This window comes from Oncorhynchus masou, chromosome 14 (assembly GCF_036934945.1).
Source record: "Oncorhynchus masou masou isolate Uvic2021 chromosome 14, UVic_Omas_1.1, whole genome shotgun sequence".
In the NCBI taxonomy this organism is placed as follows: domain Eukaryota; kingdom Metazoa; phylum Chordata; class Actinopteri; order Salmoniformes; family Salmonidae; genus Oncorhynchus; species Oncorhynchus masou.
In genome coordinates, this window is record NC_088225.1 from 10668053 (window position 1) to 10687116 (window position 19064).

General features: G+C 44.7%; 1 protein-coding gene across 1 annotated transcript in view; it reads right to left on the reverse strand.

Moving 5' to 3' along the window:
- wnk4b (WNK lysine deficient protein kinase 4b) overlaps positions 1 to 19064 on the reverse strand; it is a 66859-nt gene that overhangs the window by 21189 nt on the left and 26606 nt on the right. The window contains exons 2-4 of the mRNA XM_064986269.1: positions 16377 to 16549; positions 15520 to 15740; positions 14415 to 14572 (exon numbers count right to left, since the gene is read on the reverse strand). Coding sequence (XP_064842341.1) covers positions 14415 to 14572; positions 15520 to 15740; positions 16377 to 16549 — 552 coding nt within the window. The remainder of the gene's footprint in view (positions 1 to 14414; positions 14573 to 15519; positions 15741 to 16376; positions 16550 to 19064) is intronic.

The window sequence follows — 19064 nt, forward strand, 5'->3', positions numbered from 1 at the left end:
CTTGGGTGCTGCTATAACCCCTTGCTTTAGCTACTGTCATGAAGTTCCCTAAATATTTTAATTTAAAAAAACACACAGGTGTAAAATCAAGGTGACTTACAAAGATGAGGACCAAGAGCAAGAGTTGGAGTGTGGTGATGTAGTGTGGTGATGTAAGAATCATTGCGGAATCTGAAAAAACAAATATCCCGAAAGCATGATGGTGTAGGCTACTTACTACGTGCATATGCCAAAAGAAAGGAATGAGGTGGATAGCTAATTAAGTGTCATTTTAGCAAAGTATTTCTAAACAAAAATCGGATCTCTTAAAAGATTCCTTTATTTTTGTTCTATTATCTATACAATAGACCATAATTGATTTGGGCCCAATAAGTCTGGCATATTCCAACTTTCAAGGAGCTTTCTGTTTTGATTGCGTTTTTTCTGGATTTTGTTGTTGTTATTCTGTCTCTCACTGTTCAAATAACATACCATTAAAATTATAGACTGATCATTTCTTTGTCAGTGGGCAAACGTACAAAATCAGCAGGGGATCAAATACTTTTTCCCCTCACTGTATATATGATAAATATCTAAATGGAGTTAAAGGTTTCGTTGTTATCGGTAATTTGAGGTCGTGTTGTCATCGGTAACAGTTGCCCGGACACCCTGCCCAGAGGTACAATGTCAAAAAACCGTGGCCCACAGTTCAATGGTGTTCCCGTCAGAGACATTCTCTGTGGGCCATCGTCATAAAGTTCAGACATAATGGAGCATGGCTATGCACACAAACAAACACGAACAAACGCACGCACCAACACACACACAAAGAGGGTTCGACTGTGTCCAAACCCATTCACTGTTTGGTTTCTCTCTGAATTCTACGGCCAGTTAGAACTAAAGGTCGAATGTGGTGAGAGAGTGGTGGTGTGTGTAAGAGTATTGCGGTGCTAGCCGGTTAGCTAATGGTTTTGTACACAAACACTCTGGTCATGATACATAATGTCCAAACCCATCGAGAGCACGCAGGTCTGTGTGGGTGCAGAGCTCTGAGTACTAACTACCATGTGGTTTCCTAAAGGGCAGTCAGCTCATAATACAAAATGTACAAAACCATCTAGAGGATAGTGATGGGTATAACAGGTTTCCATACAGTAGCTGTCGTGACCGGATACAAATAGAGAGAGACTTCCTATGGGGCTGTTAGCTAATAGCTAACGTAGCATGAGCATGAATACCAAGCAGCAGCCAGATACGCACTACATAGTAGCCTTAGCCTGCGTGGCGGTGAATACAATGACTGGGTCACACAGATAAATGGGATACTTCCTATAATGCTGTGTGTTAATGCTTAGAGGTGATGCATGGCCAATATGCTCTTTAGGTTTATGAGGTAACTATCACCAGGCACAGCGCAGGGAGTTCAGGTAGGGTGAGAGAAACAACCAACAGGGTGTCCTACTGAATAATCTGCATGAACAAACACATTCACACACTATAAAGCCAATGTCACACACAGAACCACACGCGTATACAGACGCGGCCACATCACTAGACCACAGGTATTTTCAGTGAAAGGATGGGAAACATGGTGTGGGTGGTAAGAAGATAAACGCTTCAAGAAGAGCTATTACCACAAGAAACGATGAAGTCATTCTCCCCTTTGAAGCTTCATGAACAGAACACACAAGTCTAGCAGAGGAGATAACCCATTTCATTGAGGTGATAAGACTCCCCGACAGAGGAAATTACCACTATTTCGCAGTCTGTCGCCTCCATGTCCTCCACAGATTAAACAAGGCCTGGAAGGTCAAGGTCTGGAGTTACTGAGTGGAAAAGCAAGGTAAACCTCCTCCATGTAAAATGTACGAGGCAGAAACAACAAGATGACAACAACGAGAAACGGGAAGCCTGGTCCTCGTTTATCACACACACACGCATACACACACACGCACACATAGAAATCGTTTAACACAGAGTACAAAGTGTGAGCGGAGTTGATCACAAGATTTTCAGCCAAAGGAACCTGTCTGCACAAAGTGAGTGTTGTAATGCAGCTTTTTTTTTTATTACATAACTCCTCAAAAAAGACTATAAAAAACTATGTGAGATAATATTGGATTAAAGAACACAGTGGCATATTTGTGGAGGAACTCTAAATTGCTCAACCAGTTCCATGTGACGAATAGTGTGAAATACGTAGAAGTAAAAATAAAAAATTGGAGAGGACCAGTGAGATTTGACACATGTGTTTTTTTCCGGTGGTGACGACAGTGGCCCCAAATGCTCCTCTTTTCCCACTAAAGTGAGGGGAGGCAGCGACTTACTAATGGAAAATGGACTCTATCAAATTCTCTGGTGTTATCCGAGCAGATAATTGCAGCGTTTAACTACGTCTGAGAAAAAAGGAGGGGAAAAGACATAATAACAAAACAAACAAGACATTCTAAGTAACAAAAATTGAGAGAAAAAAAAGCTAAATGGTCTCCGTCTTAACTGCTGATATGAAAAACCATCTGAAGACATGAATAAACCCTTCAGTCTTTAGAGAGGCTTAGGGAGGAGCCTGCTCTGTACAGTGGCGTTTGTTGGTCGGTGACATCAGCCCAACATCTCCCCAACGTCCTGACCCACCGGGAATCTGAGGTGTACTGAGGACATGAAGTCCTGAGATACAGAGCCAACCACTCCCCCCACCTGAATGAATAGAATGAATGAATGGAAAGTCTGTTTTTAGAAGAGAGAGAGAGAAAGAGACAGGGAGATGAGTTGAAGATGGAGAGATATTGGAGGATATTATCTTCTGGAAGACAGACATCATAATGGACGCTCTCTATGATCCAATCTCCAAGGCATGGCAAGAACAATGTCAAACGGAAGGTTAATGAGAGATGATGGGTCTCTTGATTAGGGCCCCAAACCTCCATTCTATATATTGCAATTGGTAAAATTACACAATTTAATATTTTGCACCAGATTTGGATAGGAATATTTATTTTTGAGAACTCTCTCGATTTATCTCTGTCTCTCCCTCCCCTTCTCTCTTTCTCCCAATGACAAATATTCTCCATAATCCCCACTGACAGCAAGCAAATCATCCTAATCACACAAATTAGCTTTCCAAGAACACCAATGTTTTAGGTGGAGAAAACACAGAAGCACTGATGGGTGTATACAGAACATAAGCATGTTGTTCCCGTCCAGCTAGACGTACTGACTTAATTAGCTCTACCATTTGGAGTTAACACACACAAACTCAAATTCAACACACAGAAACACTGCCTCTAACACAGAAAAACAGTGAGAGCACCTTGTGTAATGCGATGAAAAGGCTCCACTTTCCATTGTGCTATAGCTTCTTGACTTCTAGCACTCAGAAAGCCCTTTGAAAAATGGCTTGATGTGGATGCTTTAATCTCCTCACGTAAAATAAATAAATAACGATCAAATTGAAAATGTTTCCCATGGAAATACTATGACTTGATGACTAAGGTTTTATAAGCAGAACACTGCAAAATTTATTGCACTGCTGGCCTTTTTAATACAAAGCTTACAGGCTGGCTCCCTGCTGCTAAAACAAGGGTATAATGCTAGTGGTTCTGAGATCAAAATTAGAGTAGAACCATAATCTAACTCAGTCAGGGAAACGTATGTACATGTATGAAGCGTGTGTGGAACGATATGGGCCACAGTTCTGTTTACACGTGTGTTCTTTATAACATGATTCAATCACACATACTCTTGTTTGCCTGAGATGGAGAAAGAGACAGAGAGAGAGACAGAGAGAGAGACAAAGAGAGAGAGACAGGGATAGCGAGAGAGAGACAGACAGAGAGACCACTAAAACAGCGAGCTTGCCTGAGACGGATAGCATTAATTATGTAAATTACACGGCTACTCTAATTATGCACACATGCATAAATGTGCACACACAGAGACAGAAAGAGAGAGACAGAGACAGAGAAAGACAAAGAGAGAGACAGATAGATAGAGGCAGAGAGAGACAGGGAGAGACAGAGAGAGAGAGAGAGACTTTATCACTGAGATTACTTTATCACTGACCTCAACCCAGAGTCTCTCAGAGCATTCACAGTCAGCCCACTGACACCCCTATCAGATAACAGCAAAATCACAGTCCACTTGAATAGAGCAATACTGAATCACGAGGCATTAAAGCCAAAGGAACTGAATAATATTAAGACATTCTATAGATGGAAGGAAAGTAGTGTAGAAACCTACCAAAAACAATTAGGCTACAACAAATTCAACCCCTTTTAGACAACTTCCTGGACAAAATGTTTCACTATAATAGTGAAGGTGTAAACGTGGCAGTACAAAACCGAAACAGTACATTTGACTTCTCAGCTTCCATATCAAATCTAAAAAGTTCAAGCAGACAACCTAAGAAAATGAATAACTATGACAAATGTTGTGATGTGGAATGCAAATACCTAAGAAAGAAATTGAGAAACATATCCAACCAAAAACATGGAGACCTAGAAAACCTGAGCCTACGCCTTCACTACGGTGAAACTGTCACGATTTCTACCGAAGGTGGCTGCTCTCCCTGTTCGGGCGGTGCTCGGCGGTCGTCGTCGTTGTTTATTTCTCTTTTGTTTATTATCCATTTCACTTACTTTGGAAACGTAAACATATGTTTCCTGTTAAATTGAATTGAATTGAGAGACAGAGAAAGAGAGACAGAGAGATAGAGAGATAGAGAGACAGAGACAGAGAGACAGAGAAAGAGAGACAGAGAGACAGAGAGATAGAGAGACAGAGAGACAGAGAAAGAGAGACAGAGAAAGAGAGACAGAGAAAGAGAGACATAGAAAGAGAGACAGACCGAGAGAGAGAGAGACAGAAAGAGACAGAGAGAGGTCCTTCTATGGTTGTTTCTCACCCTCGTAGTCTTTTTCTCTTTGAGAGAGGCTTTGTATGGTCTGCCTAGGGAGATGACCACTAAAACAGCCAGTTTTCCTGAGACGGATAGCATTAATTATGTCAATTACACGGATACTCTAATTATGCACACATGACAGAGAGACAGAGTTTAAAAAAAATGTAATATTTCTATCCAAATCTGGGGCACAATATTCAATAGTGTAATGTTACCAATTGCACTATATGGAAACAAGGTTTGGGGTCCACCAATTAACAATTATAAGCACTGGGAGAAAATAACCCAATAGAAAATCTAGAATTATCCTAAATATCCAAAAGAAAGTACCAAATAATGCATGCAGGGTGGAACTCGGAAGATTCCCTTTAACTGTAAATATAAAGAAAATGACACTAAAATGTTGACACCATTTGAAATTAACCTCCAAAACATCCTTACAATTCAAAGCACTGGAAAACCAAGACCTGAACCCTGAAAAGAGTCCCCTGTGTAGTTGTTAAAACACTACACAACCCTATTATCCAATCACACAGGGAAACAATCACACTGTTACAGAAATAAAAACCTCTAACTTGACAAATTGGGAAAATGAAACAAAAACACAGAATAAACAAAATTGCTATTTGGCCCTCAAATGAGAATACAAATTGGCAGAATATCTCTACTCTGTCAGAGATACAAAACAGAGACAGATCCTGACCAAATACAGGCTCGGCGAACACCAATTGGCTATAGAAAAAGGGAGACATAAAAAGACATGGCAAACCAAAGAGGAGTGTCTATGTGGTCACTGCAAGACAGGGGAGGTAGACAGAGATCCACTTTTTCCTCTACTGTGAGAAATACTCCCAAATAAGATTATCTTTAAAAAAAAACTAAATTCCCAACCTCTGTGCATTTACTAATAACATAAACCTGGGAATTATTCTGGTTGAGTGAGAAACTGCAAATATCATTGCCAGATATGTATATGACTGCCATAGTCTGAGGGACATCCCATGACCATTAATTCCCTGTAGTATTTACATGGTATATAACTTACTGGTAATACATAGTGTATCAACCATCATGTACATTCTGTTGTTTATTTATTAGCCATTCTTTATTTTCTTTTTTTATGATCTTATTTGTATTTAATTAAATGTACTGACCGAAGATTACACAATACAACAGCAGAAGTGTTGTACCTGTATACATGATTATATGTACTATTATTACTACTACTGAAATGAACTGTAGTTATCCTCATTGCATTGCACTGTATTTACTGAAATGCTGTACCACATACTGCTTTGGCAATACCTACCAATTGTATTTCATGCCAATTAAAGCAATCTGAATTTGAGAGAGAGAGACGAAGAGAGACAGAGAGAGAGAGAGAGAGACAGAGAGAGACAGATACAGAGAGAGAGAAAGCGAGAGAGTGAGACAGCTAAACTGAGAGAGACAGTGAGACGGAGACAGAGAGAGACAGAGAGAAAGCGAGAGAGAGTGATAGACAGCTAAATTGAAAGAGAGAGACAGCATGAGAGAGAGACAGCGAGACAGAGTGAGAAACAGCGAGACAGAGAAAGAGACAGCAAGACAGAGAGAGAGACAGCGAGACAGAGAGAGAGACAGCGAGACAGAGAGAGAGACAGCGAGACAGAGTGAGAAACAGCGAGACAGAAAGAGAGACAGCGAGACAGAGTGAGAAACAGCGAGACAGAGAGACAGCGAAACAGAGAGAGACAGTGAGCCAGAGAGAGAAACAGCAAGACAGAGTGACAGCGAGACAGAAAGAGAGACAGTGAGACAGACAGAGAGACAGCGAGACAGACAGAGAGACAGCGAGACAGACAGACAGCGAGACAGACAGAGAGACAGCGAGACAGACAGAGAGACAGCGAGAGACAGCGAAACACAGAGAGACAGCGAAACAGACAGAGAGACAGCGAGACAGACAGAGACAGAGAGACTGACAGAGACAGAGAGACTGACAGAGAGAGCTCCTTCTATGTTTTTCTCACACTCTTATTCTTTTTCTCTTTGAGAGGGGTCTTTGTATTTTGTATTTGTATTTATTAGGGATCCCCATTAGCTGTTGCCAAGGCAGCAGCTACTCTTCCTGGGTCCAAACACAGTAAGGCACTTACATTACATATAAAACAAAAGATAAAACAGTACAACATTTTTACCCCACTACATATCTACAATACAAAATGTAAAATACCACCATACAATATTACAATGAAAGTATGTGTAGAGTATGTGTGTTAGTATGGTCTGCCTCGGGAGATGACCACTAAAACAGGGATATCTATGTCAATTATAACACCCTAATTAAGTTCTCTATTCTTTATGTCTCTCTTCATCTCACCAATCTCCCTCCTCCCTCTCTTTGTCACTGGAAACAAGCGCTGAAACATAGTAAACGACTAACCGGTGCCCTGCACATTGACTCTGTACCAGTACCCCCTGTATATAGCCTCGCTATTGTTATTTTACTGCTGCTCTTTAATTATTTTCTATTTTTATTTTTTATTTGTCTATTTTTTACTTTACACTTATTATTTTCTTAAAACTGCATTGTTGGTTAAGGGCTTGTAAGTAAGCATTTCACTGTTGTATTCGGCGCATTTGACAAATAACATTTGATTCGATATGATTTGAAACACAAATCAGGAAGAACAGAACATTTATGGAACAGCGGCAGATCCTTTATCACCCCCCCACCCCACCCCCACCACAAACACACACACACACACACACACAGAAAGGAAGTGCGTCAGAGCTCCTTATTGCCTGGTGTGTGTTCGGTGTGTGTGGGCAGAAACATGTGGAGGAGGAGGGACAGTTGTGGTGTGGTGGCGTCCATGGCTCTGCTAGCTAATTATAACCCAGCAGTGGAGTAGAGAGGTAGAGGAGGGGCTGTGGAGTTACAACATCTACACAACACTGGCTGGTTGGGAGGCAGAAAATAGTAGAGACTAGAGAGGGCCAGCCCAGTGGTGTTGGAGAGATGGCCAGCCCAGGGGTGTTGGAGAGAGGGCCAGCCCAGGGGTGTTGGAGAGAGGGCCAGCCCAGGGGTGTTGGAGAGAGGGCCAGCCCAGGGGTGTTGGAGAGAGGGCATGGCCAGGGGTGTTGGAGAGAGGGCATGGCCAGGGGTGTTGGAGAGAGGGCATGGCCAGGGGTGTTGGAGAGAGGGCATGGCCAGGGGTGTTGGAGAGAGGGCATTGCCAGGGGTGTTGGAGAGAGGGCATGGCCAGGGGTGTTGGAGAGAGGGCATGGCCAGGGGTGGTGGAGAGAGGGCATTGCCAGGGGTGTTGGAGAGAGGGCATGGCCAGGGGTGTTGGAGAGAGGGCATGGCCAGGGGTGTTGGAGAGAGGGCATTGCCAGGGGTGTTGGAGAGAGGGCATGGCCAGGGGTGTTGGAGAGAGGGCATGGCCAGGGGTGGTGGAGAGAGGGCATTGCCAGGGGTGTTGGAGAGAGGGCATGGCCAGGGGTGTTGGAGAGAGGGCATGGCCAGGGGTGGTGGAGAGAGGGCCAGCCCAGGGGTGTTGGAGAGAGAGCCAGCCCAGGGGTGTTAGAGAGAGGGCCAGCCTAGGGGTGTTGAAGAGAGGGCCAGCCCAGGGGTGGTGGAGAGAGGGCCAGCCCAGGGGTGTTGGAGAGAGGGCCAGTCCAGGGGTGTTGGAGAGAGGGCATGTCCAGGGGTGGTGGAGAGAGGGCCAGCCCAGGGGTGTTGGAGAGAGGGCCAGTCCAGGGGTGTTGGAGAGAGGGCCAGTCCAGGGGTGTTGGAGAGAGAGCCAGCCCAGGGGTGTTGGAGAGAGAGCCAGCCCAGGGGTGTTGGAGAGAGAGCCAGCCCAGGGGTGTTGGAGAGAGGGCCAGCCTAGGGGTGTTGAAGAGAGGGCCAGCCCAGTGGTGGTGGAGAGAGGGCCAGCCCAGGGGTGTTGGAGAGAGGGCCAGCCCAGGGGTGTTGGAGAGAGGGCCAGCCCAGGGGTGTTGGAGAGAGGGCCAGCCCAGGGGTGTTGGAGAGAGGGCAAGCCCAGGGGTGGTGGAGAGAGGGCCAGCCCAGGGGTGGTGGAGAGAGGGCCAGCCCAGGGGTGTCTGTTCCCTCATGCCCACACTCTCTCACTAAAAAGGGAAACAGGCAATGTACCTCTGTTTCAGCACAGGAGGGTTTTGGTTGTGTGGGCAGTACGTAGAGAATTGGCAATGTACTGATTAGTCTGACTCTCCCATTGCCTTTAATTGGCCCTCAAGATGTCATTGTATGGAGTCAGATCATGTTCAATAAGGGGAAAGGGGAATACCTAGTCAGTTGTACAACTGAATGCATTCAACTGAAATGTGTCTTCCGCATTTAAACTAACCTGTCTGAATCAAGACATTGTAAGACCTTGTTCACCCCATAGTTGGACCCCATGTTGAAAACAATATGACTGCCACTCAGTGAAGATTGTGAGCTTAGGTATGTGGCTTCAGGCAATGACTTTCAATCACACCTCCCAATACTGTGACGTAAGCATCACCATACCACACAGAACTACTGAAATCACACAAGCCTCTTAGCTTTATCCTCTTAGCAATTGTTCCAGAAAGGTGTATGAATGGCTCAATGGTGCTTGAGATCTACTCATTTGATTCAACAAGATTCATCCCAGAGGTGACTCTCGCCATTCAGAGGTGACTCTTGCCATTCACTCTCGCCATGTTACTCATTGGACAATTGATAGAGGAGGGAGGGTTAGAGGGCTGGTAGCCATGTTAACTACACACTCTGGTAAGCTGCCAGGAACTCCAGTTCTTTGAAGCCTTCATTAAACCCTGGTGACTTCTTGTTTAATGCCCCTGAACTGCACCTGAACAAGGCAGTTAACCCACTGTTCCTAGGCTGTCATTGAAAATAATAATTTATTCTTAACTGACTTACCTAGTTAAATAAGTAAAAAAAGATTCCTGGTATTCCTAGAATGCAATTTTCTCCTTACCATGTGAAATCACAAATGTGTTGAGGTTGTTGGTAGGATCAATGGAAATGTATAATATTCTGTATTCTGCAACATTGAATAAACATACACTATATTTACAAAAGTATGTGGACCCCTACAAATGAATGAACTCGGCTATTTCAGCCACACTCTTTGCTGATAGGTATATAAATTGAGCACATAGACAAACATTGGCAGTTGAATGGCCTTCCTGAAGAGCTCAGTGACTTTCAACGTGGCACCGTCATAGGATGCCACCTTTCCAACAAGTCAGTTTGTCAAATTTCTACCCTGCTAGAGCTGCCCCAGTCAACTGTAACTGTTGTTATTGTGAAGTGGAAACATCTAGTAGCAACACCGTCTCTGCCGCAAAGTGGTAGGCCTCACAAGCTCACAGAACAGGACCGCCGAGTGCTGAAGTGGGTAAAAATCGTCTGTCCTCAGTTTCAACACTCACTACTGAGTTCCAAACTGCCTCTGGAAGCAGCGTCAGTACAATAACTGTTAGTTCGGGAGCTTCAAGAAATGGGTTTCCATGGACAAGCAGCCGCACACAAGCTCAAGATCACCATGTGCAATGCCAAGCGTCAGCTGGAGTGGTGTAAAACTTGTCGTCACTGGACTCTGGAGCAGTGGAAACACGTACTCTGTGATGAAATGCTTCACCATCTGGCAGTCTTGTGGACGATTCTTGGTTTGGCTGATGTCAGGAGAACGCCCAAATGCATAGTGCCAACTGTAAAGTTTGTTGGAGGAAGAATAATGGTCTGGGGTTGTTTTTCATGGTTCGGGCTAGGCCCCTTAGTTCCAGTGAAGGGATATCTTAACGCTACAGCATAATGACATTCTAGGCGATTCTGTGCTTCCAACTTTGTGGCAACAGTTTGGACAATGCCCTTGTGCTCAAAGCGAGATCCATACATAAATGGTTTGTCAAGATCGGTGTGGAAGAACTTGACTGGCCTGCAGAGAGCCCTGACCTCAACCCCATCAAACACCTTTGGAATGAATTGGAACGCCAACAGCAAGCCAGGCCTACTCGCCCAACATCAGTGCCCGACCTTACTAATGCTACTGTGGCTGAATGGAAGCAAGCCCCCCCCCCCCCCCCACTTCAATGTTTCAACATCTAGTGGAAAATCTTCCCAGAAGAGTAGAGGCTGTTATGGCAGCAAAAGGGGGACCAATTCATATTAATGCCCATGATTTTGGAATGAGATGTTTGACGAGAAGGTGTCCACATACTTTTAGTCATGTAGTGTATCTATTATTGAGTAGATAGTACACAGTCAATACATGCCTCTTTTTCAAGATAACAAAGGGGAAAATCTGGAAATAGAACTTCAGTGAGTGACTTAAGTTTGTGTACATTAACCTTTAAAATTGTGATTCCCTCCAGAAAGGACAACTGTAACCTGTATGCCACTCCTTGAGTATACCTCTTTAAACCCCTCCCTTAGTACTGTTGTCCTAGGGAAGGACCTGTGTCTCCAATTGGTACTGTACTGTATATAGCTGGCACCAGCTATCCTATCCTAGAAAATCCCTAGGTGGCTTTACAGGTACAAGTCCTTAGCCAATTAGAGTACATTCTTATGAGGACCACCTTACAATCATAGATTTTATGATGACATTTAACAGGCCAGTAACCTCCATAGATACACAGCAGTAAACCGGTAGTACATACTGTTTATAGAGGCACAGTGGGCGTCCGCTAACGCCTTGGTCACAAGGCTTATGTCTGTCTCCTCACACACTCAGTCAGACCACAGCACAGAGACGGCTTTGAAGAGTTGGAGGAGTGATGCTGGGCCAGTTCTGCTCAGCGTATCAATGTCCTTTGTCAGCGGCGGCAACCCCTCGTCAGCTGACGCACTGGGTAATGTTCTGCTTCTGTAAGAACTCACTTCGACCCAGTAAACTTCCAAAGAAGACAGTGTTACTCTCCAAGTTAACTTGCTGTAGGTGTATTGGGTTAAGGACTTACTCTGTTGTTTTTGAAAGTTACTTGGGGGCATTGTCTTGGCTTTTGTGCGCCCACACACATGCTCATATTAATACACTTTCACACACAGACACAAGTACACACACACACAGACACATTTCAACAAATGTGTCTGAGAATGCACAAACACACACAATACACACTCGCACACATGCAAAACACACACACACACACAGGAATGAGGGAGGACAAAGCTTTTACACCTACTTGAAAACGCAATGTATCTCACCTGAAGGAAAAACAAATAGGTATTTCTGTGTAGACACCGTATAATATATCATCTCACACGTCACACAGCACAGGGGAAACTTGAGCCATATATAATATCCACTGTTTATCCTGTTTGTGAAGGCTACTAAACGCGACAGTGATATCATTCCACCAATAGACCACTATTGGTCTATTGGTGGAATGATATACAGCTCTCCTATCATAGCATAAATATATAGCTCTGAGAAAGGGAACAAGATAATTTGATGACACAGACCTAGTCATAAAATGATGTCAGACAATAGCCAAGTGTAGGAGGAGAATGGTGGCCATTTGCTGTAGTCTCAGTAATAATCTGCTATTCATTTCCTCTATAGGTTAAGCCCCATGGCTAAATTAGAACTGTGGTATGAATTAAGCATGGAGATCCTTATCTGCTGAGGTCAACACAAATAAGAAACAACAGTGCAAGTAAGTATGTAAGTCTGAATACAGAGGCTGGCTGGAGAACGTCTGAATACAGTGGCTGGCTGGAGAACGTCTGAATGCAGAGGCTGGCTGGAGAACGTCTGAATACAGAGGCTGGCTGGAGAACGTCTGAATACAGTGGCTGGCTGGAGAACGTCTGAATGCAGAGGCTGGCTGGAGAATGTCTGAATGCAGAGGCTGGCTGGGGAACGTCTGAATACAGAGGCTGGCTGGAGAACGTCTGAATACAGAGGCTGGCTGGGGAGAACGTCTGAATACAGAGGCTGGCTGGAGAACGTCTGAATACAGAGGCTGGCTGGAGAACGTCTGAATACAGAGGCTGGCTGGAGAACGTCTGAATACAGAGGCTGGCTGGGGAGAACGTCTGAATACAGAGGCTGGCTGGGGAGAACGTCTGAATACAGAGGCTGGCTGGGGAGAACGTCTGAATACAGAGGCTGGCTGGGGAGAACGTCTGAATACAGAGGCTGGCTGGGGAGAACGTCTGAATACAGAGGCTGGCTGGGGAGAACGTCTGAATACAGAGGCTGGCTGGGGAGAACGTCTGAATACAGAGGCTGGCTGGGGAACGTCTGAATGCAGAGGCTGGCTGGAGAACGTCTGAATGCAGAGGCTGGCTGGGGAGAACGTCTGAATACAGAGGCTGGCTGGGGAGAACGTCTGAATACAGAGGCTGGCTGGGGAGAACGTCTGAATACAGAGGCTGGCTGGGGAGAACGTCTGAATACAGAGGCTGGCTGGGGAGAACGTCTGAATACAGAGGCTGGCTGGGGAGAACGTCTGAATACAGAGGCTGGCGAACTGCTTTTGTGGTTCTGGCAGAAAACCCATAACGGAGTGAGAGCCTTGCTTCCTCAAAGCTGTAACTCTCCTTTGGACTCTAGCACTAAATACTGCTCATGTTGTTCCAGGGCTGTAGCGAGCTCAGACACACACACACACAGCTAGCACGTGGGTTCTTACTGTGTCAATCACGTTGGAAGAACTGCATGTAAATTAATCCACGACGTGCATTATGGTCCTTGGGGATTTCAGTTTATTTGGCCAAATGACCGCAAAGGAATCCAGAATTGTGGAGTGGAGAAAATCCAGCATTGTGGAGACGTCCCCATTCCTGCATGTGGACCTCGTCCTCCAACAAGTAAAAGACTTCAAGCATCATTCCAATTCCAGTAATTAGCAATCAAGCCCGAGCCCTTCAGCTCTTCCAAATCTGGTCGTTACGGTGCAACAGCTGATTATAGCAGTGAAACAGAGACGTCCATTTGGTAAATACCATTCATTATAGCTCCACAGAGACCCTGTAATTGACTCTGCTGATGAGAAATGTCACAGCAACATTGCATAGAGATGAGAAATGGTAGATTACCATTAGTGGTCTGATAAACACTCAGTAACAGAGATAACAGGGTTGGGTACAAGGGGAGGGTTTCTATTTTTGGAGACCGGATGGGATGGAAGTGAGAATGTTGGTGGCATTCACAACGGAGAGTGAGTATGTAATTGAGTGTTTTTGTGTATCTATTTGTGTCACATTAGTGATGCATAGCAAGCAACTTCAAAAGAAAGACTGAGAGGGGGTGGATAGAGAAAGAGAGAACAGCAGTTATTTGAAAGGAACAAGAGATGATGATCCTTGCACATGATGCACGCCGTTTGAATGCCTCTTTCCTGCTTACCTCTTCCCAGAGGCAAGCAGCACTACACTGAACAAGTGGTGCTGTCAAACTGCAAACTGCAACCAGAAAGATGGCCAAATTTCTCTTCAGATCTGACCAACATCTAGCGAAACAACAGACAAACTGAACAACATGGACTGGACACACAGAATCCACTAGAGACAGAGAAATCCACTCACGCTGGTGACTTTACGATAGATCTGGGCGGCGTTCTGGCACTCGGAGTAGGGGTACTCAGACGTGGTCATCTCAAGCATGCACATCCCAAAGGCATAGACGTCCACCGCCTCATCATACTTCTCCTCGTACATCTCTGGAGCCATGAACTCAGGAGTCCCTACAGTGGGGGGGGGGGGGGGGGTAATGATAGTGGTTATGAGAATGGCGCAAAATGTGGTCCTACTTCACTGACAACTGCAGTTACACTTCACAATAGAGTGGCCTTATTCATTCTCACTCTGACCACTTTGGAACAAGTAGCCAACTGTGTGCCTTGTAATACAGTGCGGAAAATGTGTATTGGCAAGTACAAGTGTATTCAAATGGATTTTTTTAATCAAAGGCGGTACAGAAGGAGGCGGTAATCAAAAGATAAGTTATTTATTGATACAACACCAGATCTTATACGAGCGTGATAATGTAAAACAAATGTTAAACGTCTGTAGATTTGAAGGTTTCCAAATGGGACTTAGATGACCCACACTATTAAAAAGTCACTGAGACCAAACACTGTGATAGCAGTGAGATAGATTAGAACATGTCGGGCAGCCGTGCTGACGTCACTGCAAAGACTAGCCGTCATGCACCATGACAGTATAAATATAAACACCTAGCCAAATAAATAAACACAGTGGCCAGCATAAAACATGGCATTGAAGGCTTTATTTACAGTTGCTCCAGTTTAAGGTCACACCACACTGAAGGGACAGCAGTACACAGGTAGCAGTGGGACTGGGACTCCATTTTACACTGGAAGAAATTATTTATTGAAATATTGAATAACCGTTTCACACAATACTGTATCTCTGTAATACAATTTTTAAAAGACATTAAAGCAAATAGCAAAGAGTAAGTGTTGTAGGTGGCAAAACGTTTTAACATCCTCTATGAGGTTTCAGCTATTACGTACGTCTCACTTTAAAACCTTAGTAGTGGGGACAGAACGCTTTAATCCTACATTGAGAAATATTCAATAGTCACAGGGTCGAGCACTGATGCACTCCATTATACTGAGTGTCAGTGTCAACTGAAGTGGCTGTGGCTGTGGGTAGTTGGGAGACTCACCAATGACACTCTTGGCGAACGAGGCACTCTTTAGTGTGGCCAGGCCCAAATCGCCGATCTTGACGGAGCCTGTGGGGCCGGTGATGAAGATGTTGTCACACTTGAGGTCCCTGTGGATGATGGGCGGGGTGCGGGTGTGGAGGAAGTGGAGGCCCTTCAGGATCTGGTGGCTCCAGCGCTGCAACAGCTTCAGCTTCATCTCCTTGAACCTCTTCAGGTACCTGCAGGGTGAGGCTGATATGAGTACTGTACATGCGGCCTAAGCAGGACTCAAACCCAAAACCCTGGTGTCCAACCAACTGAGCGATTGGAACCATGGGGTGCAACAGTGTAAGCAACAAGTGTTACTAATTAACAGAGCACCATGGACCAGAGGTGCTCACACTGAATCTGAGAGCCTGAGGATGAGGTAGCATTTTCCATTCCATCTGTCGCTGGAACCAATTTTCTCCTGTCATGCTCAAATTGAGAGTGACACTCCATTTCGACAGATGTTAGCCACATGGCTAACGCACCAATTCAGTAGATTCACTAACATGAACAGAAAAACACAGGTGGAAAGCATATCTGCTTGAAGTCTTTTGCACCTTTTACAAGGAGATGACGTAGGAAAATGGCACATACTTTCCCCCATCTGCTTATTACTCAGGCAGTGGGGACGGACTTAAAGGGATAGTTTAGGATTTTGGCAATGAAGACCTCTGTATCTATTTTCCGCGAGTCAGATGAACTGATAGAAACCATTTTTATGTACAGCTAGCATACTTTCAGTCTTTGTGCTAAGCTAGTTAGCAAACTACCTCTAACTAACTTCATACTGGATGCAGATACATACAAATTGTATCCCTTTAACTCACGTCTTGAGGGTGCCTGATGTCATGAGCTCGGTGACCAGAAGGATGCACTTGTGGCCCTTGCAGTTGTCCTTCCAGGAGTCGTAGAAGCGGACAATATTGGGGTGCTGCAGCCCCTTCAGCATCTCCACCTCCTCACTGAAACGCTGGCGCTCCACCTTCGTCAGCCTCCGCGTCTGGAGAGAGGGAAGAGGAGAATACATTATTATAGTGGTGAGACTATACACATAGTAGGTTATAGATGTACATGTTACGTCGCCGGCATTCTAGCCTCCACCTATCTACATTTCTTTTTCCATTTGTTTTGTCTGTATTGTACACACCTGGTTCCCATTACATTTGAATTATTTCCCTATTTAACCCTCTGGAGCCATCATGGTTTTGTGCGTGTTTATTGTTGTCAGTTGTCTCGTTTATGTGATTCTGGATTTCGTTCTCCTTGTTGGAAGATTATTTTTGAGTAAAGTTACTATTATTACTCATCTCTGTGTCCTGCGCCTGACTCTGCCTTAACCACATCACCTAGACTCTGACAGTACAATAGAGTAGACACAAATATAAACTCAGCAGAAAAATAAATGTCCCTTTTTCAGGACGCTGTCTTTCAAAGATAATTAGTAAAAATCCAAATAACTTCACAGATCGTTATTGTAAAGGGTTTAAACACTGTTTCCCATGCTTGTCCAATGAACCATAAACAATTAATGAACATACACCTGTGGAACGGCCGTTAAGACACAGCTTACAAACGGTAGTGAATTAAGGTCACAGTTATGAAAACTTAGGACACTAAAGAGGCCTTTCTACTGACTCTGAAAAACACCAAAAGAAAGATTCACAGGGTCCCTGCTCATCTGCGTGAGGGCATGAGGGCTACAGATGTGGCCAGGGCAATAAATTGAAATGTCCGTATTGTGAGATGCCTAAGACAGCACTACAGGGAGACAGGACGAACAGCTGATTGTCCTCGCAGTGGCAGACCACATGTAACAACACCTGCACAGGATCGGTACATCCGAACATTACACCTGCGGGACAGGTAATGGATTCACATTTATCGTTGAAGGAATGAGCATTACACCGAAGCCTGTACTCTGGAGCGGGGTCGATTTGGAGGTGGAGGGTCCGTCATAGTCTGGGGCGGTGTGTCACAGCATCTTCAGACTGAGCTTGTTGTCATTGCTGTGCGTTACAGGGAAGACATCCTCCTCCCTCATCTGGTACCCTTCCTGCACGCTCATCCTGACGTAACCCTCCAGCATGACAATGCCACCAGCCATACTGCTCATTCTGTGAGTGATTTCCAGGAATGTCAGTGTTCTGCCATGGCCAGTGAAGAGCCCGGATCTCAATCCCATTGAGCACGTCTGGGACCTGTTGGATCGGAGGGTGAGGACTAGGGCCATTCCCCCCAGAAATGTCTGGGTACTTGCAGGTGCCTTAGTGGAAGAGTATGGTAACATCTCATAACAAGACCTGGCAAATCTGGCGCAGTCCATGAGGAGGAGATGCACTGCAGTATTTAATGCAGCTGGTGGCCACACCAGACACTGACTGTTACTTTTGATTTTGACCCCCCCCCCCTTTGTTTAGGGACACATTATTACATTTCTGTTAACCACATGTCTGTGGAACTTCTTTAGTTTATGTCTCAGTTGTTGAATCTTGTTATGTTCATACAAATATTTACACGTGTTAAGTTTGCTGAAAAAAAATGTAGTTGACAGAGGACGTTTTTTTTTTTTGCTGAGTTTAGCATTACGAGAGGGAAAAGGAGAATACATTGCTAAATACAGAAGAATTGAGATTAGAGTTTAAATGGACGAGACACAAACATACAGTATATAATACACAATGTACAGGCCAATGCTAAGTCATTTATTATGCAACCTGCAAATGTATCTAGGCCCCTCAATGTAATTATAGGTGGCTGGGTTTCATTGCATAAGGTTACACAATCATGTGAGTTCACTGCATAATATTCACAGATTAACAGATATAGCTACAAAAATCTAGATATGAATAGATTGCGGTATTAATACAGTAGCCAGTACTCTAACTGTCAGCCCGTGGTGGGAGGAGATGTAAAAGACCAGTGCCAAAGACCAAGAGGAAGAGTTGTGCCAAGCCAGAAACCTGCCATCCCCAGCCCTCTCATAAGGCACACATTACTCTACCAGGGGCTTGGAAACACTGACGCGTAACAGTTCTCTAATGGCACCAATTTTTTTTATAGCTTCAATGTCGTTGGAGGGGGTTAGAGCCGAAGTCCCAGAAATCAATGCATCAATTATAGAGAAAACGAAAGTGATTGTTTCAGAGAGGTTTAGCAGCATGTGTTTGTTTGTGTTTCCAAAATGCTGGATGGGGTTTTTACACACAGCACAGCCCAGCCGGTGGTTTTCAGTACAAAGCAACAGACGCCTCTCTCTCACTCTCTCTCCCAGGAGACAAGTGCTGTAGGAGACCAACTGTCCACACTTACTCTTAAGATTACGCAACAATAAGGCCAGTAGTATCAGGCCAGTAGTTCTCACTGCCCTCTGCTGTCCCACTCAGAACACAAGCTGTCCTACTGCATGCCTGCTCTGTCCACAAACACCAAGTTGTCATTCTCAGTCAAGTGTCCTGATCCAGGAGCCAAGCTCTCAACAATAAGGAGCACTATTGGTAGAATTTGGCACCCGGGCA